Genomic DNA, 27400 nt, shown 5'->3' with positions numbered 1-27400 from the left:
AATAAAAAATGTTTTGTAACGAATGGGCCTGGTGTACTGGGGTCCATGGTTAAGAAGAATATATACATACAATGATAACCCAGTTTAATATAATATAATAAAATATATAATAACTGGCAGTAGCTTTCAAGACTAACGAGTCGCTTTTTCAACTGATTTAAATACAACGGATAAGTGCAATGAGCTGAGAGTGAGGCACGTTATTCGTTTTCTATTGTTGCACGGACGTGCGCTGTTTTACTCCAGTGTTTATCCAGCATTAAAATGGTTGTCTATAGGATGGGGTGCAGACGTATGCCTTTGTGGCGGTTTATCGCCTTTGGATTGTTTAATATGTTAAGTGACTCTAGCCATAGGCGGTGGCGAAAGTGTCGTGAGTGGTCTACTTTTTCAAAGTCGCGTTTGGGATTGATATTGTGGTTGGTGGCCCAAAAATGTTCCGCGACTTGATGTCTCTCCTATGTAGCAGCTGTCACAGTCTCTACAGGTGATGCGATATACTACATTGCTGCGTAAGAGAGGTGTGACAGGGGTCTTCACGCTGGAGACAAGTGAACGTAGGTTTCTGCAGGGTAACTGCACACATTCGATATTGTAATTTCTGAGGATTTTTGAGATCCGTCCTGACACGCCTGGATAATAGGGAATGTAGGCGTCATTCCCTATTATCCAGGTATACCGTCTTGTATCGGTGGTCTTGGGTGGGATGTGAGTTCTTGTGCCTGTAATAGGCACCTGTTTAGCACATGGGATGAATAACCACATTTAGTTAGGTCCACCTTCACACAGGAAATCTCGTTACGCCTAATTGCATCAGTGCTGGAATGGCTCCAAACCCTGGAGAATAGGGTGCGGGCAGTGCTGTTGAGATGACTGGGTGAGTGGCTGGATCTGTAGTTAGTAAATTGTCCGACCACATAGGTTTGCGGTATACCGAAGTCTCTAGACGTGGGCGCGTCGTTGACCTCTAATTCTATAGTAAACTGGATGAAATTAGACAGGGAGTTGAAGTATTCCAGTAGTGCTGTTTCAGAGCCACGTGGTATTACAGTAAAAATATCGTCAAAATATCTGCACCATGTTGTAATAGGTACAGGTGGGTTCAGGTGTATCTGCTCCTCCAGATCTTCCATGGCGATGTTGGCTACTACGGAACTAACAGGGGCACCCATAGCAGTGCCATGTACTTGCTGGTAGACTGAATCCTCAAAGGTGAAGATGCTGCTTGATAAGCATAGGTTAAGGGCGGTGCAGATGTCATCAGTGGACAGTGATGTTCTGGATTGGAGGCATAAGTCGTTCTCGAGGAGCCTTCTGGCGCAGTGCACGGCCTGTTGGACGGGAATTGAAGTGAATAAAGAAACCACATCAAATGATGCCATGATGGTGCTGTCAGGGATTGAAAGGTCCTTAATGAGGTGGATGAATTCGCTGCTATTTTTGACGGTGTGTGTGTGGTATTTCCTACAAGAGGTGAGAGGAGGTGCGCGATATGCTTGGATAGTTCATACGTTTGCTTGGATATGCTTGGATAGTTCATACGCACTGCAACACGACACTATTGGTCTGAGGGGAATACCCGGTTTGTGGATCTTTGGCAATCCATAGAATTGCGGTAGTTGGCAGCCAGTATCATGTAGAAGACGCTGAGTTGTAGTCGAGATTTTCTTATCTTTAAACCATGTGTGGACGAGTTTATTGACATGTGTCTCTAGACGTTTCAAGACCTTAATGGGTGGATCAGACAGAGGTTCATATACGTTTGGGTCTAGTAGTAGGGCCAGGGCTTTCTCTCGGTAGGCTGACCGATCTAATACAACGGTCCTGTGCCCTTTGTCAGCAGGAAGTAAGACGATGGTGTTGTCCTTTCTTATAGATGAGAGGGCGGCGTGTTGACGATGGTTAAGGTTTGAGAACTACCATCATCACAGTTCGCCGTCATAACATCTAAACCTCCAGTCACACGGCTCGCTATGGGTATAGAAGCCAGTATTACCAACCTTCCCGAAGAAACTGCCAACGAGATCCATTTCAGGACTGCCGCAATCCTCCGCAGCACTCGGCAAACTTATCAAAATGTTTGTTGTTTTTACGACTTATGAGCAAAGGAAAGACTTGTACACTAAACCACGTTATAAATACAACACATCCCTGCGTCTTTTCAAGGCTAGACAGCTATAAATCAAATGCAAACTAACATTGAATTAAATAATATTTCTTAAGTTTGCGCTCTCTTCGTTACCCAGATCGTATAAGGACATCCACTGGCTTTTTACTGGATAGCGTCAATTACAGGCAACCCCCGTATAACACGGTACTTCTACAACACCGTTTCGCTCTAACACGATTGATAAATTGCGAAAATTCTCGCACAACACGGTATTACATAACCCGGTTTCGCTCTAACACTTAGAGAATTTCGGTAAACTTCGCATAACAGGGTATTTTTGAGCTTTTGTACGGGGAAAACCCTGCTATTATGTTGGATGTAATTTTTCAACGTTTTCACTCTTTTTGAATCCCCACTGTTGACTCGCTAGTCAAAAAAAAAAATATAATAATAAATAAATAAATAAAAAATTGAGAAATACCCATATTTTATTTTGTTCTGTGCTATTGAACCTGTACTTGTTGAAAAATCTAGATTTCAAAGTTTAATTACTATTGGATAACACACCAGGCCTTCCAAAAGATTTAAGTCATCCAAACGGTGAAGTTATGTTCGTATCGCCACAGTTGTACTGTGTTAATACAACTTCTTTCATTCAGCCCTTAGATCAAGGCATTATATCCACCTTTAAAACTCATTACATCAGAAAATCGTTACAATGGATTTTGGAAAAAATTGATTACGAATCTATTGAAGTAATGGAGGCATGGAAACATTTCTCAATTGTGGACTGTATCAGAATCATATAGCTTTATCGCTGAAAGAAGTAAAATCGTCAACATTAAATGGGTGTGGAAAAATGTATGGCCAGAGTCAGTTCATTCAGGAAATATGGTCGAACGGGCAGAAAACGGAATAGGTGCGACAGTAGAACTTGCTACGTCGGTGGGAGGGGAAGGTTTTGATGATATGACTACTGAAGCCCTCGTGGGTAGCACAGTTGACAAATCGCCCTCCTCCCCACACCGGCTGGAAAATACCCGAGTTCGAATCCCGTCGATGAAGGGAGCAATTTTTATGTGTCTTTTTCACAACGAAGCTGAGTTAGTTGGGCTCGGGCGAGAGTAGCATGGTTTTTCTCTCGGAAACTGGTTTTCCGTCCACCCAAACAGAAAATCGATCTCGGGACACACGCAATTTATAGAGAATAAATGCAGAGTAACATGGCCTTAGTCGCCGATGCTCCTAAAAAAATAAAAAAAGATATGATTACTGAAGACGTTTTAAGAATTACTGGTAGAAAAAGAAGCTGGTGAAGCGGATTTGGTGGAAACGGCATCAAAGGTAGAACCAAATCAATTCAGATTATGATACCGCAGATGAAAATTCTAAACTTCCAAACTGTACACTAAAAAGCATAGGGGAAGGCATAAAGTTAGCCGAGTAATTAGAATCTTATTTTTTGAATGCAGATTTTTAAATTAAAGGAGCCCAAAGTTCACAAAAGGGAGCTTCAAAAATGCTTAGTTCCATACGATGAAATTCACAAAAATTTATCAAGCAAACAAACCCAGATTACTGATTTTTTAAAGACAGCAGAAGATGCACGAAATCTAGAATGGTGTATTTTTGTTAGTTTTGTTAACTAAATAGTGTATTTTTGTTAGCTTTTGGAACGTAACTCCTTTTTGTACTTTGTCTTAGTCCCGTACAACACGGTTTCGCAGAAACGACATTTTACAGGAATCTATTTAACCGTGTTATACGAGGGTTACCTGTAATAAAATGCGATCCTTTTTGGAGTTCACACAAGAGCTGATGTTCTCTTGATGAAATAGTGCTTCTGAGTTCCCAGTTCTTTCTTTCTATTTTTATTTACTTTCTACTTTATTTTAGCACCAATTTATAAAAACTGGTGCCCATTCTTTTGAGGATGCGGGCATTCGTCACCTTGAACTATGGGTTGTATTTCTGCGCTGCTCGGAGTGAGTGTTGCTTTGTTTTTGTTTGTCTTCCTTATTTTATTTCACTTTATTTTACTTTGGATTAGCTTGGTACATAGGAGCAGAATCGCACCTTACCAAGTCTAACCTTAAAAAGATAGCAAGAATTTGCTGTATTTGTAATGTGGTTCAGTGTTTTATTTCGCTTGCTCAATAATATTACTACGTCTGTCCCTATTAGTAAAATACAATGGCTGTGTTTGTTTATTTTAATAAACAATGTAGTTCGGCTGTGCTTTCTACTTTGACAATAAAAATACTAATGAAGTAAAAAATGTTTTTTGGCCATAAACTAAAAATAATTTTATTAGGGATTCGGATGGTCGTTTAAGTCCTGTGCATGACACAGCAAAAAACTTCAGTTACGCAAATATTTCCCACGAATTCCAGGTCGATGGCATCCTACAACATACCACCAATGATAACCAATAATCATTATGCTTACTCAAAACAGTTCACTGAGTCATTTTTAGCAGATTTCCTCCCGGAATGTTTGCGAAATGCGGATGCCCTGTTTTACCAATTTCCGTCAGATGAATTTTTCTGTCAAACACGTAGTATATGCAATGAATGAACTTGGGAAGTTGATGAGAACTACTTATGGTCATTGTTTTCGAGGTAACAGTTTCCATTATACAGAATGTTTTTAACATCTTTAATTCAGAAGAGCGATTTAAAAATGTCTCTTGCAGACACATAACTAACGCGAAATGATTATTAATTAGAACTATTTAGTATACAAATGAACCTAATGGTAGAAAAATAAAATAAAATAAAAGATTGATGTATAAATTAGTGTTAGTAAAGATATTTCCTCCCGAAAAGATTGCAAAATGATTCCATATTGCAACGAAGCAAAGCTTATGCAGCATTCATTAAAAAAAAAAAAAAAACAATAAAAAATAAAAAAAAAATAATATATATATATATATATATATATATATATATACACACACACACATACACACACACAAAATTAGCACAAAAAATAAATCCAATAACGGAAACAATTCTCCTACAGTGGCTTCTCGCATTTTAATAATAAATTGAAATAATAATAAATTAAAATTTTAATAATAATATTAAATAAATATTTGTGTAAGATTTATGCATATATTTCGTCATTAGACATTTTGGGCAAGCTGTTACTCTTCCAGTATGATGCTAAAATTTTCATAAATTATTACATTTTTATTATATTTTTCTTACTCAGCCAATTACTAAAATTACTGACGAGTAACAATCAGATATTATTATTTGTACGTAATGAATGGTGCTTGCCCGTGATAACATACCATTCGATGTATCATGTTATAATACACTGAGTGATCACTGAATTATTACCACTCCTAAGAAAACTGAATGCGACCCGTTGACCACGTGAGGTACGAGAGTGCGGAGTTAGTCGACCTACGTAGCATAGATAAGGTGTCAGTGGTTCAGTAGGTGGTAAAATTCCGAGGGTAAAAGGAAGGATTTATCGGACTTTGATAAAGGCCAGATTGTGGGTGCTCGATGAGCTGGTGCCTCGATTTCCCAAACGGCTGAACTGGTGGGGTATTCGAGGCGTCAAAATGGTCAAACAACGACCCGACGACAAAAACTACAATAGTCAGCGAAAGGTTGATGTTAGAGGGGAGCGCTGGGTCCGACAACTCGTACAGGCGCAGCACTTTTAAAGAGCTGACTACCCAATACAACATGGGCCAACCGGAACAATAACAGGCATGACCATTCGTCGCACGCTCGCACGTATGGGCTCGCAAGCATCTAAATTATTCTAACAAATGCTAATAACTAACCGCGAACAGCACTTTTTTTTTTTTAGGTTCTAGCCACTGAAATCCCAGGAAAGTAGGTGGCAGGACCTGCCAGAGTACTATATAGGTAACACCCGGCCGGTCTCCCCGTGGCGAGGTATGGTAACGTCGGGTTAAATTAGGGGCCCGGCGGCTAACAGGCCGGATGAACAAGGGCACAACATGCTACCTACCACATGATCCATATACTTTAAATCCCTGGCTTGTCCGATACAGTACATATGCGGAGATGGGAGAAATCCCAGGAGCCGTTAGACCCAAATATACCTATACGTATGGGCTATGAAAGCAGACGACCCGGCATCCTCTCCCAACCAAGGTTCATCGGCGTAAAAGACTCGCCTGGTGCAAAGAGGATGCAAGTTGGACGTTAGAAGACTGGAAAAAGGTATGCTGGTCGGATGAGTCACGTTATTTACTCCACACTGTGGATGGTGTGGAGTAAATAACGGAGCATTAGCAACTAAGGCCATATTGCTCCGGGGATATGCGGTGGTCATTCCCTGACCTTTCTGTTTCCTCCGTATTCGGTGGTTACGGGCTCGAACCCCAGTCTAATCAAGAAGCGTGTGCTATGCACTGCTGCTTCTGCCCACCTGGCTACGGAGGCGCCTGGTCGTGTACTGATATGGCGTCAACATGAGGCTCTTGATCCATCATGCATGGTATCAAAAGTGCAGGCCGGTGGGGGCGGTTGTATGGTGTGGGGCATGTTTCACTGGCAGGAACTTAGACTCCTGCTAGTACACCAATCACCTCCATACCTGCATTGCTGACCGCATTACACACAGCTTGGTTGGCCATACCTCCCGAACGCTTCCGACATTTTGTTGAATCAATGCCACGTCGGATAGCTGCTGTACTGAGGTGGTCATCACTCCTGGTGCATGTGGAACAACGTGTCAGTGGTCTCCACTATCGTCAACTGCTTGCTGACTGTGTACACCCTGCTATGTTACATTTTTTCCCGGATGGCGATGGCGTGTTCCAAGATGAAAGTGCGCCGAGCCATCCGGCACGTTTTGTGCAGGAATGGTTTGAGGAACACAGTTCTGACTTCCAGCATATCGATTGGCCTTCGAACTCTTCCGATATAAATTCCACGGAGCCCTTGTGGGACATTATGGAAAGGCATATCAGGCGCCTAGATACACCAATCACCTCCATACCTGCATTGCTGACCGCATTACACACAGCTTGGTTGGCCATACCTCCCGAACGCTTCCGACATTTTGTTGAATCAATGCCACGTCGGATAGCTGCTGTACTGAGGTGGTCATCACTCAGTGTATATACTGTATACACTATTCAATGATCATATACTGTATAGTGATTAGCCTGTGTATATCTTCCCCACGTACAACAATAGATGTTCCATTTAACAAAAATAAATGAGGTTCAACATATACCAAAAACCACAATGGAAGAGAAAGAGTTTATTAAAATTATAAAATAATCTTATTTAATAATTCAATACAGGTTACGAAAAATTATAATTTATTATTATTTTATTAGAAAAAAAAATAAATTCACAAGACAAACTTTAAATTAATTCAGTTCAATTGTCCTCCAAGATCTTTCTCTTAGAGAAAAATAGTTGTTGTGCCTTCGACAAAATCAGCTTTCTGAATTAGAGTTTTTATGCAATAATTAGTACATCTGCTTTGATAGACACAGATGTAGAACATGACATATTTTTACGAACAAGCATTCTAGGAAATGTTATATATTCCCTAGTTCGGAAATAGTCAGAAAATTACGTGATATCATTGACACAATCGGATATGTGTACTATATATAGAAGCATTACGTGTTATTTGATTGACTCTTAATCCTAGGAAATTTTGGAGTCATCATTATAGCGAACGCTTTATTTTCAACACTTAGCTAATGAACCATGAAAGTTTCAATTCTTAAGTAATATCAAAGTTTCTATCGCTTTCAGAAGGATCCCATTCTAATGTAAACTCACAATTGCTTGAGAAGACACAGTCACTGCGTTTGCTTAGAATTATGCTACTTCCAGTATGACATTCATGTAGTCGCAGTGTATGCATGTGTAGTTCAAACCGTAAATAGCGTGCTTGAGAGAAACGTGCTTTTTGTATCCACTTTTTAGTGGTGTATATTGAAATTAATAGCCAATAAATTAATACTATACACTGTGGGTGAGATTATTAGATGAAAACAATTTCACATATGCGCGCGCGCAAACACACATGCAAAGTTCGACAGAAAAATAACGCAATAATCATCCTGCAGCCAATTGATGCGAAGAGTACCCAAACAGAAAGAGGCCCAGTTAATTTTGAATCTCGTCTTTGTCAGCCGCATTAAATCTACGAATAATTGTTAATATGATAACGTATCCCTGATTTCATCTTCGAAGGCTAATAGGCAACGTTGTGTTTTGATTATGCTGGAAGTCAGTTAGTCATAATGTACGTCACAAATCAAATGATTTCTGCCAGCCAATAGCATATCTATATTACTGCATTGTAGGCCGTCCGTACCTCGAAAGAACTGATTTGAAATCATGATAGGTTGAGGCTATTTAACACACTCGAATGTATGACATTCGCTTATGATTCCAACACACCTCATACTTCCTGTTCGTTTCCTGCAACGGGAAGTTAGAGGCCCTCGTGCTTTCCATGTCCGGCAGAAGAATCGGTGAGTGTGTTTCTAAACTAGCAAAGCGCTTCCAGGAAAGAGACCCATTGGACACAGGAAATACTTAGTGACGGAATCAACAAGTGGCAGCCATGTACCACAGCAGCGCCACAACTAACAACTTTGATTTGATTTACGCAAGGCAACCAACAAAATATGCAGTCATAGGGTTATCCCCGGTAGACGGTAGAGGGAGGGAAATGGATGCTGACACTCCACCAGACGTAATCAATGGCAATGCCGGAATCGGACATTCCGTGACCCCGGTTTTGTCAAATTCCAGTGACCTACCGGTTCGTCTGGATCGTTCAACGGTGCACATCAAGGAGGAGATTCCCGAGTCAGTGACGGGATGGTCATCCGGGTGTTCTTACCCTTTGAACTCTGTACCAGAGACTACGCCACCTCCTCTAATTAGTGAAGATATCGCACAGTCGTCTGCGTCGGTCCGCCGGTTTGCTGATGGTACGAACTATAACGGACACGAAGGAAGTGGGCAGAGTGCGCCTTTATCAGCGAAACTGGTCGATGGCCTCAGCAGGTCAACGGAGAGAACTATTTTGAACTCAGTCCTGACTTATCATGATCCTTACTTTGGAAATGCTTACAGTACCATTTCAAACACTCAACTGCTTTCGAATGCATCAGAACTACCTGGAAGAATCAATGAACCGTCTCTGGTGCCCTCTTTGACCCAAAACCATCAAGAAACAGGTGATTATTCCTTTCGGTCAATTGTATACAGGCCTAGTAATGCTAATTATGTGCAAAACGACCGAGAGGCTAACAAAAACAAAATTACAACAGGTAAACAGTTTTTATTTTCATCTATTTCTTTCTTTATTAATTTGAAACCTTCAGTTTAATATTTGGTTGAAACTGTTGACGTGATACAAAATTAACATTTTTAAAGCATTATTACTGTAAAATGTACTCGTAACTGCAAGCTTTTGCTGTTGAGCAACTTAAGCTCAAATTTTAACAAAATATTTAACCACAATGGACATGTGACCATTATTTAAAAATTATTGAGTGGAGAGAGTTCTACTCTTCAGATGAAAAGCATGGATTTTACTTCGTGTAACGATGATTTATATATTGTTAATGTATAAACAGCACAAAATCTTAATTTGCTTCCGTCAGAAATACAAGTCCTGAAATATCAGAAAGGCCCTGTTTATAGACCACTAACAAAAATATTAACAAAATCAACTAAAAATTTACAAAATAAATCGTGTAATGGTTGTCATTACCAATGATTATAGTCCCTAGGGGCGGACTATAATCATGTAGCAATTGCTAAATAATTGGAAATTAGTTGGTCTCCGCCTGAGACCAACTAACTCAGCAGCGTTGTGAAAACGATCCATAAAAATTCCTCCCGTCATTGATGGGATTCGAATTCAGGTCTTTTCTACCAGTACCAGGTGTTGGGAGACGGTGATTATAGGGCTGGGAATCATTTCAAAAGAAAACAAGTCTTTTTACCAACCATGCTCATACTACTACTTCAAATTCTGATTTACTGGGATTGATAAAGAGGCAAGAAGGCGAAACTTTGCCATACTGCCAGATATGCCACTGAAAGGAGGAGGTGAGAACTAACAGTCAGAAGCCCAACAGATAGCTCGTTATAGGTGTTAAAGAGGAGGGAGGGCGGCGTTAGAGTATCTCACGGAAAGGCTCAAAATATGTACCAGCGCCTATTCAGTCAAGCTGTTTATTTTAAATAACAAAATATTAGTTATTTCTTTATTGTAACGTGCGGATTATAAATGGACCCTCTCCTCCCCTCATTTATGCTGAACAATTAGTCAGAATTAAAAATAGCACTTTGTGAATGTGTTATACTTACTGGCTTAAAAAAGCCATTAGTTATAACGGTAAGTTTCCAAAAGCAGGTAGTAGTCCCCAGGGGCGATCCCAGGTAGAGGTTATATCCTCTCCCACTTATGATCAAAATAATATGTATTTGTTTACTGCTACATGATTATTGTCCCCAGGAACGGTCGATTAAAAAGAAAAGAAAGAAAGAAAGAAAATCTGATAAAATTTGTTTCAATATAGTAGTAGTAGTGGCATGTGATGCAAGAAAGCAAATGTATGAGCTTATGCAGCATCAGCCAAAAAAAAAAAAAAAAAAAACACACCATTCCCTCCAAATGCCTGTCCTGTTCCTCCTTAAATTTATTCAACCTATCAACTTCCACAACGACAGATGGAAGTTTGTTCCACCAATTAACCACCCGCTGGCTAAAAGGCAAATTTCCGCACGTCCAATCTACATCTGTCTTTTCTTAATTTGAATATATGCCCCCTTAGGTTCGTAATCTGAACAAGTGGAAGGATCCCATCAGAATTCAGCGTGCTCAACCCATACAAGGCCTTATATACCTCAATCAGATCACCGTGCAGGTGCCTAGTCTCCAGCCACTGCAATTTTCAGAACTTAAGCCTCTCTTGGTAAGAGGATCCCTTCATTCCCCTCACCAATCTTGTTGCCCTTCTCTGTACACACTCAAGTAAATCTACATCCTTCCTAAAATGAGGCCTCCAGACCTGTACGCAGTACTCAAGGCGTGGCCTGACCATTGCCTTATACAGAGGGATAATCACCTCCTTTTCCCTGCTAGCAAAATTCCTATATATCATTGACAAAACTCCATGATCTGCACTGGCACCCTGTCTGCATTGCTCAGAAAACTTCATATCTGCCTGCACAATTACTCCCAGGTCTTTTTCATTTTCTACCACCTTAAGTGTAGTACCACACAGTTGGTACGTTTCTCTGGGGTTACTTCTACCCATATGCAGTACTTTGCATTTGTCAAGGTTCAACTTCAGTTGCCACTTCTTAGCCCATCTGCCCAAATTATCTAGATCCTGTTGCAGTAGCACACTGCCATTACTCTCATTAACAACCCTGCCAACCTTTGTATCATCTGCAAACTTCGACACTAAGCCTGATATTCCTTCATCAATATCATTGATAAATATACAAAACAACAGTGGACCCAACACCGAACCCTGTGGGACTCCACTAATAACATTAGTCCAAGAAGAGCAGCACCCATTGATTACTACCCTCTGTCTTCTCCCACTTAACCATCCTTTTATCCATTGTAGCAACTTACCCTTAATACCATTGTGCTCCAATTTGTACAATAGTCTTCCATGCGCAACAGTGTCAAAAGCTTTCCTGAAATCCAAATATATGATATCAAAATTATTTTTTGCATCCATTTCCTTTGTAACCACATCATAATATCCTATCAAATTTGTCAGACAAGACTTTCCCTTAACAAACCCATGCTGTGTCTGAATTATTGCTGCAGTCTTGTCTAGATGATCCTGCAATGCATCTTTAACCAGCGACTCCATTATTTTACCCGGAACAGAAGTTAAACTAACTGGTCTGTAATTACCCGTGTCACCCTTCGATCCCCCCCTTTGTGAATTGGGGATACATTTGCACATCTCCAGTCCGTGGGAACCTCCCCTGAGTCCAAGGATGCTCTCATAATTATGGCTAACGGTTTGCTTAGTTGCTTTGTCGCCTCCTTTAATACAAATTTGTATAACTGGATAGATCCCATCCACCCCAGGTGCTTTTCTTACGTTTAACTTCAACAGTTTCTCTTCCACTTTGCTCTCAGTTATTACAAAATCATTAAGTATCCTGCTACAATTTGATAACCTTCTGCCATTTTCAAACCTTAATTCCTCACGTGTGAATGTAGATGCAAAATACTTATTCAGTTTGTTTGCTATCTGAGCAGGATCATCAACAGTCGAACCATCGATGTCAAGTGGACCAATCAGATTCATCCCCTTCCTTTTAGAGTTTATATAAGTAAAGACATCCTTGCTGTTTTTCTTAGCATCTTTTGCCACGGATTTCTCGTAATCTGCCTTCGCCTGCCTAACCTCCTTTGTAACTTGGTTACAGATCAACTTGTAGCTATCATAGGCTTCTGTGTCACGTGTTATATGTACATTTGGAACGTTTGCATTAATTTAATTTTTTATAAAGAGTGTATAATGGAATTAATCTATTTCAGTTTTTTTTTTTTTTTTTTTTTTTTTTTTTTAAATGGCTGTATGCTATTAAATTTGCACTGCTACTAACCTCATTTGAAAATGTAACTTGAAATATTCCAAATTAATAACAAAAACTTTATAAGTAACACAAAATTTCCTTTGTGCATATACATTAATTTGTTTCTTTTAGAATGTTCGCCTAAAGATTGGATCTAGTACAGATCCTAAAAACGCAGCCAACTGTACAACTTTTGGAATTTTAAAGCTTGGGGGGGGGGGGTGTCTAAATGTTCTTGTTTATACTTGGCACTACCACCAGGTCAGTGGAGTTTACAATAAATTATCAATGCAAACATTAATCGTATTTAGCAGTCACGGGCTTGAACCCCGGTCCACTCAAACAGCACGTGCTACTGCACACTCGCCCATGACCACTCAGTTACGTCAGGCAATTCATAAGCGAACACAAATTCTAAGATTATTACTACTAAAGTGGACTTTGTACCTCCTTTTCATATCAAATTAGTACGCAGCAAATGCGAAGTTCACTACGAGTAGGTGACAATAACATATTACTTTTCTTATTCATAAACTGTACAGACAAACGCCTTGTTTCTCCCTCTGAATGGAACCGATATCTGTTGGCCCCCAATAGTCGACCAGGTGTAGGAATCGACTTAAAACGAAAAAATAAATACTGAATTTATTAGTATATAATTCTATAGCATATGTAGCAAATTCACTAGTTCAAATTTTACTATCTCATTCAATTGTATAATTATAGTACAATTAATTGCTAGAAATGCCTTATAGAGCGAACAGAGCCGAGATGAGGGGGTAACGACCGAGGCATGCCTCGGCTGCATAGGTAAAAATAACTCAAGAGTTAGGGGATTTATGGTAATTACGTTCATAAAACTGGTATTACAACATATCACTTAATCACAATATGATTTCCTTCACATATTTAATCTTCTAGCGGTTTTCTTAATCCACTTTTAATGGCCCCTAAGTGTCGCACGGTAAGGTCTGGCGCCTTAACCACTCGGCCGCCCTGCACCGTTTAGTAATGGGCATAATCGGGAGGTTTTAATCGATTCATTTGAATACAGCATTTCATTCGATTATACTCATATCATTAGAATGATTAGTGGTTACTGACTACTTTTTTGGCGCCTACTTGTCTTCACCATGTCTGTCCGTACACATGTAACAACTCGACTCCCTCCGGATGGATGGATGGATGGATGGATTTCGATGAAATCCACGTAGCTGAAAGTTTCTGCTGCTAGAACGGAGAATACAGTAGACTTTCAAAATAATGGCACCTTTGGGGATTCAAGATGCCGGTATTTCAAATTTTCCCGTTATGTAGGAAGTTTTATTTTTAATATATTTAATGCAGAAATAATGAGGTTAAATAACAAATACAGAGATTAAGAATGCAATTTTATTAATTGCACATAAAAAACGTAAACATGTTGATGACCCAATGTTCCATTCTGCCATTAATACACTCCTACTTACGGCCGTTCTATTTTCTATTATTATATCAAGTTTGTCACTAAGCTTTAATGTTGTTCTTTTCTTCTCTGTACGAGGTTTATTAACTTTAGGGGCCACAATGGGAGGCCTTTTAATTTAAAATATAAAACAGCGGTATAACGGGGCCCACATCTGGTGAGTATGGGCTTGGCACACCCAAGGTCCTGAGCTGATATAATCATTCTCCTCTTTCTTGGTGATTCCTTCTACTTCTTTCTCTCTCAGGATAACTCGAGAATTTTTATTTTTTTTTGGCTGGTGCAGTATAAGCCTCAGGCTTCCTTGCACCATATAGCTAATAATAATAATATCAATATAGAATTCACTTTCAAAATGGCGAACTGAATCACGTGATTTGCCGTTTTTTTTTTTTTTTTTTTCCCGGCACTGAAAGCAACTACGCTGTATGTAAACATCCAATCTTAATGTGCTGTTAGCTCCAATGTTACGTTATTTGGGGTGTCATTATTTCGACAGTCTACCGTATATTTTTATTTTTGTACAGATTTCAATTGTATTAATTATCACGCAAAAACTGTGTGTGCCTAGCACGCATAGTGGAAGTTAAGTTAAACTTCTTTAGGCGAACATTTATCACTTTACTGCATGAATGCCACAGGCGACGAATCTGCATGAATAGGAGCCTCGGAGATATGAGACGTTCCGTTACCAAATCTAGTTTGGACAAGTTCTGTGACATCGGATGATATTTAAAACCATTTGACTTCGATAGAGACGGAATCACTTTGTTCTTGGAGAGGGCCACAACAGCTATTACAAGCAGACATTTGACTTACATCCTCATTTGGAAATACTGTTTGAAGAAGAGCGTGATCTCGAGCTGGTACAATCTTCACATTGTTTTTGAACCAAAGTCGATCATACATGGAACAGACTGAACCGACATCATTATCCAAAACTGTGAGTGGATACTTCGGTGTTTTTTAAAATCCTATTGCTGCTCCTGCTGTATATTACGCCTGCTACGTGTTTGAACGATTTGCTGGAATACTTCTGGCAGTCAGTTTTGGCTTCTTCGATTTTCGTTTACGACTGGGCTTTGAGGACTGTTCATCGTTTTCATTTGTAGTATCAACGTCCATGACTTTCCAAATTAATTTCTAACATTTCTGGGGAGATGTAAGGCTCTAAAGATGTGGATGAATTCTCCGGCTTCTTTGTTCAACTCCATCGGACGCTGTAATTTCTTCGCTGTCGGCGCCTCCGTAGCCAGGTGGGCAGGAGCAGCAGTGCATAGCACACGCTTCTTGATCAGACTGGGGTTCGAGCCCGTGCCAATGTACACTGATTAATACTGTCTTCTCCCACTCAACCATCCCTTTATCCATAGCATTTTGCCCTTAATGCCACACTGCTCCAATTTGTACAGCAGTCTTTTATGTACAACAATATCGAAAGCTTTGCTGAAATCCAAATTATGATATCAAAATAGTTTTTCGTATCCAATTCCTTTATGTTATCGTAGTAAGCATTTGATTGATTATCGTAATAACCAATCAAATTGGTCAAACAAGATTTCCCCTCCACAAACCCATGCTCTGTTTGAAGTATAATTACGGCCTTTTCTGGATGATCCTGTATTACTTCTTTTACCAGTGACTCCATTATTTTTCCTGGAACAGAAGTTAAACTAACAAGTCTGTAAGTACTCGTGTCACCCTCTGATCCCTCTTTGTGAATTGAGGATACATTCGCACTTTTTCTTATGTTTTTCAGAAAGTTTCTCTATTTCGGAGCTAATACAAAAATATAGATTCACCTTATTTCATATATCGGAAAAGTTGAATTATCACAGGATTCTTATCTAATTCCAAGGCTAATTACTCAAACATACTGCCTTCCTGTGAGGCAGTATGTTTGAGTAATTACAGTCATGCTCAGATTGGTAAACCAGAGTAGCGTTTCGCTAGATTACTAGCTATGCTATTCGTAAAACATTAAATTAGCGCAAAATGTTTTAAGACTGGTCTTATCAGATTGTCTCCTATATATTATATTTTTAAGCCGCCGAATATTTTGGTATTTCATAAATTGTAAAACATGAAAGTCAAGGGTTTTTTTTTTTTTTCCCCTCTCCTCTAACGTATGCTGGCTAATGTAATTTTTACTTTAGCCATTTTTTCTATCTCTAATCTGCTGTCTCTAATCCGCTGTGCGTGTAGCAACAAACATTTGACTTCATTGAAGTCAAATGCTTGTTGCTACACTCTTAAAAGGCGGATTACAGAATGCCATGGTTCTCGTGTTTTTGCTTTTCTACAAACTAGACCTACAGAACTGCCTGCAATTCGTTAACAATATTATATGACTTGCGACTGTCACTAATTATATTTAATTATATAAATTTCATGAATAAATCCACTAAATAGTAAATTTTATGTAATAAAAATTAGTAATTAGTATAATTATTCTTTGCCTTTTTACTGGCAATATTTACACGTTAATATTCAGCGTTTAGAATGCGCTACACTTGCAGGTCTGCTAAAAGAAAGATTTTAATTTACATTTTAGAGGTAAAGTAAATATCATTTTCAGTTAAGACTTTATATATTTCATTTTTATTACTGTGTATTAAGCGCCAAGACAGTTAAAGTCATTAGGCGCGTCAGTATATTGTGTTTGTATTTGCTTGTAGGCTTCGGTCGGCTTGCCATCTAGCGATCGCCGTAACACAATTGGTATAATCACCGCCCTTGCCACTCTCTAATGCGAATCTCTAATGGCGCGAGGAATTTTTATGGGTGTTTTTCACAACGTGGCTGAGGTGGTCGGTCTCAGGCTAGGACAGCATGTTTTTCCCTCCGGGAAACTCTGGTTTTTCGTCCAGAAAACAGCAAAATCGACCACAGTACGCACGCAATTTAGAGACATTAATCACAGCGCACTATGGCCTAAGTTGCTAATGAGCCGAAAACCCTGTAACCAACCAACTTACCTACTTATGGACGAAAAATGCGAGTTTCCAAGAGATGAAACGATACAGCCTTCGCCCGAGACTAACTTGCTAATTACAACAAGAAATATTTTAATTTACATTTTTAAAAGATGCAAAAAAAATTATAAGAATTCCTTCCCTCTCGAATTGGATCTGAACCAATGTCTTTTCGATGTGACGTGGAAAAATGCCTTTATTTCATTGAAAAGTGTACTATCAGGACCAGCACTTGCACTGGCTAAATAGAACAGTTACGAAATGATATTGTATTATTTTATAGATTCAGATTATTAGTGCATTCAAGTTTTATGAATAAAAAAAATAAAAAATAAACTGAAAAAATAGCTACAACTGAATGATGGAACAGAAAGAAGAAAAAAAAAAGGTTCAAGTAACACGCCTCCGTATTGCTTAAGTACGTATACAGCAATAGCTCGCACAGTGCGGCTTCAATCAGTACTTATGATACCCACGCATCCTTATTTTTCTCATTGAAACTGTTACCAGTTTAGTGCTGATTCAGTCAGTAGTAGACGGTAAGTACAGGGTTGTTAAAATTAAAGTATCCCTATGTAGAGGGCTCTGGAGCGAGTTCTAAGGCTCGTACTGATGAGAAAGTTGGACAACAGGTACAATAAAGAATGCGCTCGTCATTTATTGGGGGAAAAAAAAATTAGTTACAAAATTTGTCACTGTATGGCGCGTAACTATTTTAGTTACGATTATGCAAATAACTTACGTTATTTTCATAATCGTAAGTCATTGCCACAGCTCAGCTCTACTGGAATTTCTGTTCTCGGTAGCTTCTGGCTTTCCAACAACAGACTGTGAACAGATGCAGCTCTTTCCGATGAAGTTTGGACTTTGTCTGAAATTTAATTATGTGTATATTTATTTTTCCCCAATGGTATTCTCCACTTTGTCGCGGTGGGGGAGCTTGCGTGTCCCGATGACCTGGAGAGCTAAGTCGGCAGTAGCTTAGCTACTGGTAGAGCCTCCCAAGCCGGACAGGTCAAAGGGTAGGGGCCAGACTAAGAGAGATATCCCGGTCCTCCAGGTTGGGGTTGCTGCAACGGGCTAGCTCCTCGTTCAGTGTAAAAAAATACACAAATGCTAAACGACCTACAAGTGAAAATGAAAATGGACTGCACTTTCGGCAAACGGAAAAGGACTATGATTTTTGGGATGCTGAAATATTCAAAGCCTTTCAACTAAAAGAAACTTTCTTTCGGATCAACTGCAAAAATTCAAGTTAGACATCGTCGTGTTATCAGAGACAAATAAAAAGGGATGTGGAGAGGAAATAATGGGAGAATACTACCATTTTTGGAGTGGAGTCGATAAGAGTGAAAGAGCAAGAGCAGGAGTTTCTATTGCTGTTAAAAAGAAATTGAGACAACATCAAAAACTGGCAATTTATTAGGTGTAAGGTGTATTTAGTGTCAGACGGCACCAGGGGTTTCCCCCATCTCCGTGTTGCTTTCATTGTGGGTGTACCAGTTCACTGGGAAATGCCAGAGATTTAAAAGTGTGTGGGCTTTGTATCTGTATGATGTCGTGTACCGTTGTTCATCTGGTCGTTTAGCCGCTGGACCCCTGCTGAGGCCCAACGTTGCCCCACCTTCGCCCCGTGGAGGCAGACCAGGAACCCAGTAGTTTTAGTTTCACTCTGGCAGGTCCTGCCACCTAATTTCCTGAGATTTCAGAGACTAGGACCTAAAAAAAAAAAAAAACGCGCGCGCTCTTTTATATGCACGTACGTACAGACAGAGACATATATCCATCATCGTCGGTTTGATGATCGTTAGGTGAGGGGGATAATGCTTGCATAATAAAGGCCGAAAGAATGGGCGAACGGGAATTTCGACATAATTAAGTTTTTGTGAGTGGGACATTCGCTAGCATAAAGATAGAGTGAGTGGGAGACTGAAGGCTGGGGGGATTAAGGCAGAAATATGGGGATGATAGAGTAGGCAACCCCAGAAGTCAGTGAGGCATGCCCATGCCTCACCAGGAGAAAGTAGGGGGCGCCGGGGGACTGTCCCACCACCGGCGCAGGGGAGGGGGTGGAAAGGCACCAGGCAAGGGAGCCCGGTGAGCTGAAGAACAGATGTTCTTTGGTTATAATGGTAGTGGGTTGTGGGCTGCGGCCATTTGGTTCCTCCTCGTCCTCCTCCTCGTGAACAGTGCCTGTGCATAATCCGAGAAGGCTTGATACTCCTCCTTTGTGTCTAGGAGGTGATGTTCTTGTCCCTGTGGTAAGTAGTGGATTCTGGTGAGTAAAACACCACGTAGGTCTTCATAGAGCCTGCAGTCATACATTAGGTGCTGCCAGCTCTCCAGCCCCCCGCAAGTGCAAGTTGGATCAACCTGAATCCCAAGTAGAGACAGTTTGGCATTAATAGCTCCGTGTCCAGTTAAGAGGTACGTTGCTTGTAGACCTGGGGAGAACCAGTTGGGTGAGGTTGGGTAGTTTTGTTCAATATTGGGTAGAAATTTCTTTGTGATCTCTCCCTTTTGAGAGTTGCTCCACCTTTCCTGCCATGCCTGCTGCAGGTGAGTTTGTATCTTCTTCTTTTCCACATTTCTGTTGCTGGTTAGGTCAATAGTGAACCCCAGAAAAGTCTGTGGGGTGCCTTTGTCTAGGTAGTATAGTAGGCCGCGTTGTATGATTTCTAGGTCCAGCGGGAGAGTGCCTGCGAGCACTTGCAGGGCGTGGGTGCTCACCTTGCGGCAAGCGCGAGTGATGGTTAGGAGGATGGATCTGTGAATTTGGTCCGTGATACGTCTGTTTACTGCTGTTGTAGTTTTTTGAAACCATGAACCGGATGCGTAGGTGACGATCGGAGTAAAGATAGCTTTGTAGAACAGTTTGAGGACTCGCTTTTTTAAGCCCCATTCTTTACGCGTGACCCTGGCAACCATGGCTGCGTAGCGTCTTATTTTTTTTAGGAAATATTTCAGATGGTTCTGAAATGACAGTTTTTAGTCCAATATCACGCCTAGGTATTTCAGTTGGTTGGAGAATTTGATTGTTTCCTGCCCAATTTTTATTTGCGGAGGCCGCCTAAGATCAAGGCGTCCCTTTAGTAGGATGGAGTTTGTTTTTGTGGAGGATATTTTGAGTTGATTTCGGTTTGCCCATTCTTGGAGAGTGGTCAGGGCCCGAATTGCGAGGACCTCTAACGCAGCTCTTGAGTTTGCCTGTATCGTCAGAATGGGGTCGTCCGCAAATGCCTGAGATTGTACTTCATTGAGATCGATGTTAAGAAAGGTGTCCAAGACAATATTCCACAGTAGTGGGCCAAGGACCGAACCTTGAGGGCAGCCCCGATGGACATGCCTGGAGAGTGTGCCATAGGGGGCGGTGACTTTGATGGTTCTGTTGCTTAGGTAACTTTTGATTGTGTTATAGAGGTATCTCATTGGAACTGAAAATGTACGGGAGAGAAATATGTATTTTGGGAATATATGCCCCGATTAATGACACCGCCGATACCTTGAAGGATGAATTTTGGGAGGATCTGAGAGAACAAATAGAAATTTCTAATGGGAGATTTCAATGCAAGGGTAGGAACTGAACAAAATAGCAAAGTTATTGGAAGATTTCGAGAGAAAGAGAGGAATGACAACGGAGATAGACTATGCAATCTTTGTGAACAGTTCGACTTGAGAATAAACAACACATTTTTCCAACACAAGGATATCCATAAATATACTTGGTCACAGGAGACAAGAAAAATTAGATCAGTTATAGATTACAACATTTCAAAACATTCAGGAACATATGTATTGAAAGATGTCAGAGTTTATAGAGGAGCTGAATGTGGATCTGACCATTTTCTTCTTAAAACAACACTGAGGTGGAACTGGATTAATAAAATACGTGTGGACAACCAACAATGCAGGGAAGGAGAAATGCTACAAGCGGATCAATTTACCATTGACCTACTCCAGGACGACAGCATTAGAAACAACTTCACCCAGAGACTGGATGCTGCAATTAACATAGAGATAAAAGGTAATACTGAAGAAATCTACGAATATTTTAAAAATACTGTTAAAAATATAGCTCATGAAATCCTAGGCAAAAAGAAGAGCCACGGACCAAAAAAGACCTGGATTGGATTACAGAGAAAGTAAGAGCTGCTGTAGAGGAAAAGAAACTTGCATATCAGAAATGGCTGGGTGATGCATATAGGAACATTTATGTTGAAAAAAAAGAAAATAGCCAATCGGTTGGTAATAGAAGGGAAAAATGAAGAATGGGAAAGGAAATGTGCAACTATTAATAGCAAATTGGGCTTCAAGCAATCAGCGGAATCATGAAAGGTCCTTAAAGATTTGAGAAAACAGAATAAACACAATGCTGGTTTGCAATTAATAATTTTAAAGACTGGACGGAGTACTACGAAGGACTTTTAAAAGAAGACCGGGAAGAGTTCAATACGATGGAGGATTTTGGTGTAGAAGACTCGGGCTTAAAAGTTTCTGTTAGGGAAGTGGAACTCCTGCTAAAGGAAGGAAGGAATGGCCACCTGGACCTGGAGGAGTTTACATGGAACTTCTGAAATATGGAGGAAGAGGAGTGGTGTTCTGATACAAAAACTTAAATAGTATACTGAGAGGAGAAGAAATACCGAAAGAAATGATAACAGGATATATTACATCAATTTATAAGAAGGGCGATCGGAAAAGCTGTTCAAATTACAGAGGAATATGCGTCCTGAACCCGCTGTTAAAGATCCTTGGAAAATGGATCAGGAACCATGTAGAAGCCCGAATCGAGGTATCAGAAGAACAAAGTGGTTTTTCAGCTGGGAGGTCATGTATAGATCACATCTCAACAGTACGACAGATCCTTGAAAAATGCCAATCAAAAGGAGAAAAAAATCTTTATGATTTTCATTGACCTTGAAAAGGCATATGACAGTGTTCCAAGAAAACTCTTATGGGAAGCACTGAAAGAGGCAAATATTGATGGACAACTGATTAACATTATTAAGGCAATTTACAGGAATAATAGATGCAGAATTGGTGAGATCAGCTTTGTCACCTGCATTCCACACTTCAAAAGGCTTATTACAAGGTTGTTGCATGTCACCAACACTTTTCAAAATTTATATCGACATCTGCCTAAGATCCTGGTCAAAAAAATGTAATAAAATGGGATTGCCGATTAATAAGAACACCTATATTCACAATTTACTTTTTGCAGACGATCAGGTGGTGACAGCACAAGACTTAGAAGATGCAAAGTATGCATGTCGTCAATTGTTTGAGGAATATAAACAATGGGGTCTAAAAATCAATTTTAGCAAGACTGAAATGTTGTCTTCAGGGCCAGGACACGTTCCAAATATTGCAGGTTTTAAAATCGAACAAGTCGATAAATTCAAATATTTGGGATCAATCTTACAAAGTGATGGATCATCCCAAGCAGAGATCAATAAGAGAATTACAGACGGCAGAAAGGCTATTGGCATGTTAAACTCTGTTCTGTGCAGCAAAAATGTCCTACATAAAACAAAGAAACGTATATTTCAAACGATTGTACAAAGTCTTCTATTGTATGGAGCGGAAACCTGGACATTGAATAGGCGAACGGAAAACAAATTGCTCTCCACAGAAATGGATTTTTGGAGACGCTCAGCAAGAACTTCTAGAAGAGACAGAAAACGGAAAAAGACTATTATTGACACCATCAGAGAAAAGCGTCTAACATGGTATGGACATGTAAAACGTATGCAAGAAAACAGATATCCAAAGGCTATCCTGGAATGAATACCTCCTGGAAGAAGGAGAAGAGGAAGACGTAGGAGGGCATGGATGGATGGATGGAGTACGGGAGTGCATGACAGCCCGAGGCTTAACCGACCAAGACACCTTGAACCACACTTTATGGCTGGAAAAAATTCCTAACAAGAAATAACTTGTAGGCCGAGGAAACCCATTGTAAATGGAAACACTCCTCTTGAAGAAGAAGTATATTTATTTTTTACGTAATTTGATTATTTTCAATTTGTTCATATCAACCTTTTTTGGTCATGACAGGTTTTTCCCTCCCTGTACTTGGGCAAACAGGAGAGGGAGTATATAAGAGTACTACTAAATTATGTGTAACTGACTGCGGGGTTGACATTGGTTGGCTGGGACCGCTTTAAGTAATAAATATCAATATCTACTGTACTGTATAAAAGCAAAGCAGTCTTTTCAAAATCATACAGTAGATATTTGCCTGCACTACAGCAGCAATGCCAACAACGTTGCAGGAAAAGGTGCTATTAGTGAAGCTGTACTATCGGAACAGCAACAATGCAGCTGCGGCTATCACAGAATTCGGCGTCGTCATATAACTGTTTATGCTGTCCGCAAAATGATTGCGAAATAGTATTAGTATTAGTATTAGTAACGGCCGCATGGTGCAAGAAAGCCTATGGCTTATGCTGCACCAGCCAAAAAAAAAAAAAAAAATCCGAACAAAACAATGATAAAAACAAAAAAAAAAAAAATAATAATAATAAATAAATAACTAAATAATAATAATTAATAAATAAAAAAAAAAGGAAATTAAACCTATCATCCTATGTGCTTCCCTTACCCAAAAGTACTATCCAGATGACCTTTGAATTTCCCCAAACTGTCGGCCTCTACCACCCATGAAGGCAACTTATTCCAGTAATTTATAACTCGCTGGCTAAAATAGAACTTCCTGCAATCCAATCTAAACATTTCCCCCCGTAACTTGAATTTATGTCCCCTAGTTCTAGCATCATTTATAATCTTGAAAATTTTGTCCTCATTCATTTTACTGATGCCTCTCAGAGCCTTAAACACCTCAATCAAATCTCCTCTAAGGTGTCTAGTTTCCAAACTCTGCAACCCACATATTCGAAGTCTTTCTTCATAAGGACGCCCTTTTGCCGATCTCACCAGGCGAGTTACCCTTCTTTGCACCCTTTCAAGAAGCTCGATGTCTTTCTTCAGGTGCGGTCTCCATACTTGAACACAGTATTCCAAGTGTGGTCTAACATAAGCCTTATATAATGGGATTATCACGTCCCTATCTCTACTTGCAAAAGTTCGATAGATCATCGATAGGACACCATGGGCCTTCCTTGCAACCTGTTTACAATGCTCAGAGAATTTCATGTCTGACCGTATCGTAACACCCAAGTCCCTTTCCTCCAGTACTGGCTTTAGTTGAACTCCACCAAGTGAATAAGTTTTTTTGGGATTACTGTTTCCCAGGTGTAATACCTTACACTTTGTTGGATTAAAGCACAGCTGCCATTTTTCTGACCATTCCTGAAGTCTATCTAGGTCTCTCTGAAGAAGCTCAGCTTGACAGTGATCATTAACTACTCTCCCAATTTTAACATCATCTGCAAATTTAGACATCACGCCCTCTATCCCTTCATCAATGTCGTTTATGAAAATTAAAAACAACAGTGGTCCTAATACTGATCCTTGGGGAACCCCACTTCTTACATCAACCCAATCTGAGGAATAGCCATTTATCACAACCCTCTGCCTCCTGCCCTGAAGCCATCCTTCTATCCATCTAAGGATTTTCCCAGTGATTCCAACCTGTTCCAGCTTATAAAGCAACCGCTCATGTGGGACTGAGTCAAAAGCTTTGCTGAAATCTAAATAAACAATGTCGAAATTATTCCCTAAATCCAGCTCGTGAGTGACCCTTTCGAAATAGCGAACCAGATTTGTTAAACATGATTTTCCCTTTACGAAACCATGCTGAGTATCCTTGAGAATTTCAATTCGATCCAAATGATCCTGAATTCCACCCTTGATCATTGCCTCCATGATTTTCCCTACTACTGAAGTCAGACTGACAGGTCGATAATTTCCAACTTCACTTTTAGAGCCACCCTTATGTATGGGAGATACATTTGCACTTTTCCAATCCAAGGGAATCTCCCCAGAGTCTAATGATGCTCGCATAATTAGCCTCAATGGTTCAATGCATTCGCTTGCTGCCTCTCTTAAGATTATTAAGATAAATTAAGATAAATTTAAGATAAATTTTAAGATAAATTTGAAGCGACAGAACATCTTGGTGTTCAACTAGGTAGAGGAGATGGGGGGAACCCCTGGTGCCGTCAGGTAGAGGCTCGTTTTCGACCTCTACCTGGTTGTTCAACCAGGTAGAGATCGAAATCGTGGATTTATCAAGTCAATTTCCATGTGGTAGCGCAAGTGTGACAGCTGTTTCTCGTGAAGTAGACATGCCGTATTCCACTGTAAGGTTAGTAATGCGTCAGGTGTTGCGGTACTATCCTTACAAGATAAAAACGTCCTCCGTAGCAGAGTGGTCATGAGCGGGAGTGCAGTAGCACCCGCTCTTTGAGTAGACCGGGGTTCAAGCCCCTGACTGTTAAATACGGTAGATCTGCCAACCCGCACTGGACCAGCGTGGCAAATTATGGTCCATTTCCCTCTGCATGAATTGTTGAGGAAGCTTCCATCCTGCAGTGGGTTGATAATGGCTGCACTTTACCTTTTTTTTTTTTTTAACCTTACAAGATGCACATGCTACAGCAGCTAAAGCATGGTGATGCAGATATTCGTTTCACATACGCACTTCAGTTTCTGGAGCGAATGACAGTGGATATCACTTGGACATGGAACATCCTTTGGAGTGATGAAGCCCACTTCTGCTTAAATGGACAAGTGAATACGCACAACTGTCGAATTTGGGCAACAGAAAACCCTCCAGTTATCCAAGAGGTCCCGTTGCATTCTCCAAAAGTGACAGTGTGGTGTGGATTTACGGCCACATTCATAATTGGGCCATATTTTTTTTTTTTTTTGAACAGGTAACACCGCCTGGACTACGCACCTGTTCTGTCACTGGACAACGATATTATGAAATTTGGCAAATTTCGCAATACCAGAGCTGCAACAACGTGGGTGCCTTCAGGATACCATATTCAAGCGAGATGGTGCGCCACCCCGCATCCACCGTTGTGTCCAAAGGTTCCTAAGACAACACTTTACAGACGAACGGGTCGTCAGCCGTTGTTTCCAGACATCTTGGCCACCCCGTTCACTGGACCCTCACCCCATGCGACTTCTGGCTGTGGGGGTTTTTTGAAGAACCAGGTGTATCGGGAAGGATGTCAAACTCTGGCAGATCTGAAGGACAGCATTAGACGTCATGTGCTGGCGTGCAGAACGTAACATGTCAACTAGAGGCACCAGTTTACATGTTACGTTCGGCTGTAGAAAATGCTGTTCTTCGAATGGAAACGATTGTTGACCAAAATAGAGGACACATTGAACAACTGTAGCGCTGTTCAAGTGATTTGTATTGCCATAGCGCCAAATTTTGTGACTATTTTTTTTTTCCAATAAATGGCGAGTGCATTCTTTATTGTACCTGTTGACCAAATTTCTCTTTAGTACGAGCCATAGAACTCGCTCCAGAGCCCTCTATATAGGGATACTTTAATTTTAACAACCCTGTACATAGTTTTTTCCAACACATCAACCGCACTGTGCGAGGTATTGCTGTATAACCAATTTATGTTGTTGTTGTTTTGGTTTTTAGGAGCATTAGCAACCAAGGCCATATTGCTCCGGGATATGCAGTGGCCATTCCCTGACCTTTCCGCATCTTCCGTATTTGGTGGTGACGGGCTCGAACCACGGTCTAATCAAGAAGCGTGTGATACGCACTACTGCTCCTTCCCACCTGGCTACGGAGGTGCCCAACCAATTTATAGCTGGACAGAATCTTCTTGAATCCCTCGTTTCGTTGTATAAGGTAAAATAAGATCAAAAATAAACAAATAATAACCCACTTCTTTTGCATTCTTAATGTGACTCTAGTTTAAATAGTTTTCTGTAAGAACAAAGGCTAGAATAGAATAAATTGGGAATAATATAAAGAAGAAAGAAATTTTGATAGGGAACTGCAGTGACCTCAGACCCTTCATGACGTAATTAATAAAGCAGTAATTTCAATTTACACAGTAATCTGAACTGATCGCATATCGTAGTTTAATGCGGCAAGCTTCTTTCTTTGTTTAATTCTTCAGGAAATGCTTTTTTTCTTGTTGTTTTCCTGGAGGATACATGTAAGGAACGACAAGATAAAACGGGGTGTAGTCAGAGGCCTCAGGAACTGTTGCTCTTTCCGAGAAGGAAAACAATCGGTAGCCAACATTTCCCGCCAAACATCCGCCTTAATCGTCTGCTTACCCATAGGGACGTGAGCCACACATGCTTC

The 27400-nt window shown here is 40.2% G+C and overlaps 1 protein-coding gene across 1 annotated transcript in view; it reads left to right on the top strand.

The window, feature by feature from the left end:
* Positions 1-8698: 8698 nt before the first annotated feature.
* The window catches only part of LOC150082887 (uncharacterized), a 96238-nt gene continuing 77536 nt past the window's right edge, over positions 8699-27400 (top strand). The window contains exon 1 of the mRNA XM_090378311.1: positions 8699-9413. Coding sequence (XP_090234437.1) covers positions 8699-9413 — 715 coding nt within the window. The remainder of the gene's footprint in view (positions 9414-27400) is intronic.

The sequence above is a fragment of the Mastigoproctus giganteus genome, chromosome 7 (genome assembly GCF_048544385.1).
Source record: "Mastigoproctus giganteus isolate SK-2022 chromosome 7, ASM4854438v1, whole genome shotgun sequence".
NCBI classification, from domain to species: domain Eukaryota; kingdom Metazoa; phylum Arthropoda; class Arachnida; order Uropygi; family Thelyphonidae; genus Mastigoproctus; species Mastigoproctus giganteus.
This window is presented reverse-complemented; position numbering and strand designations above follow the sequence as displayed.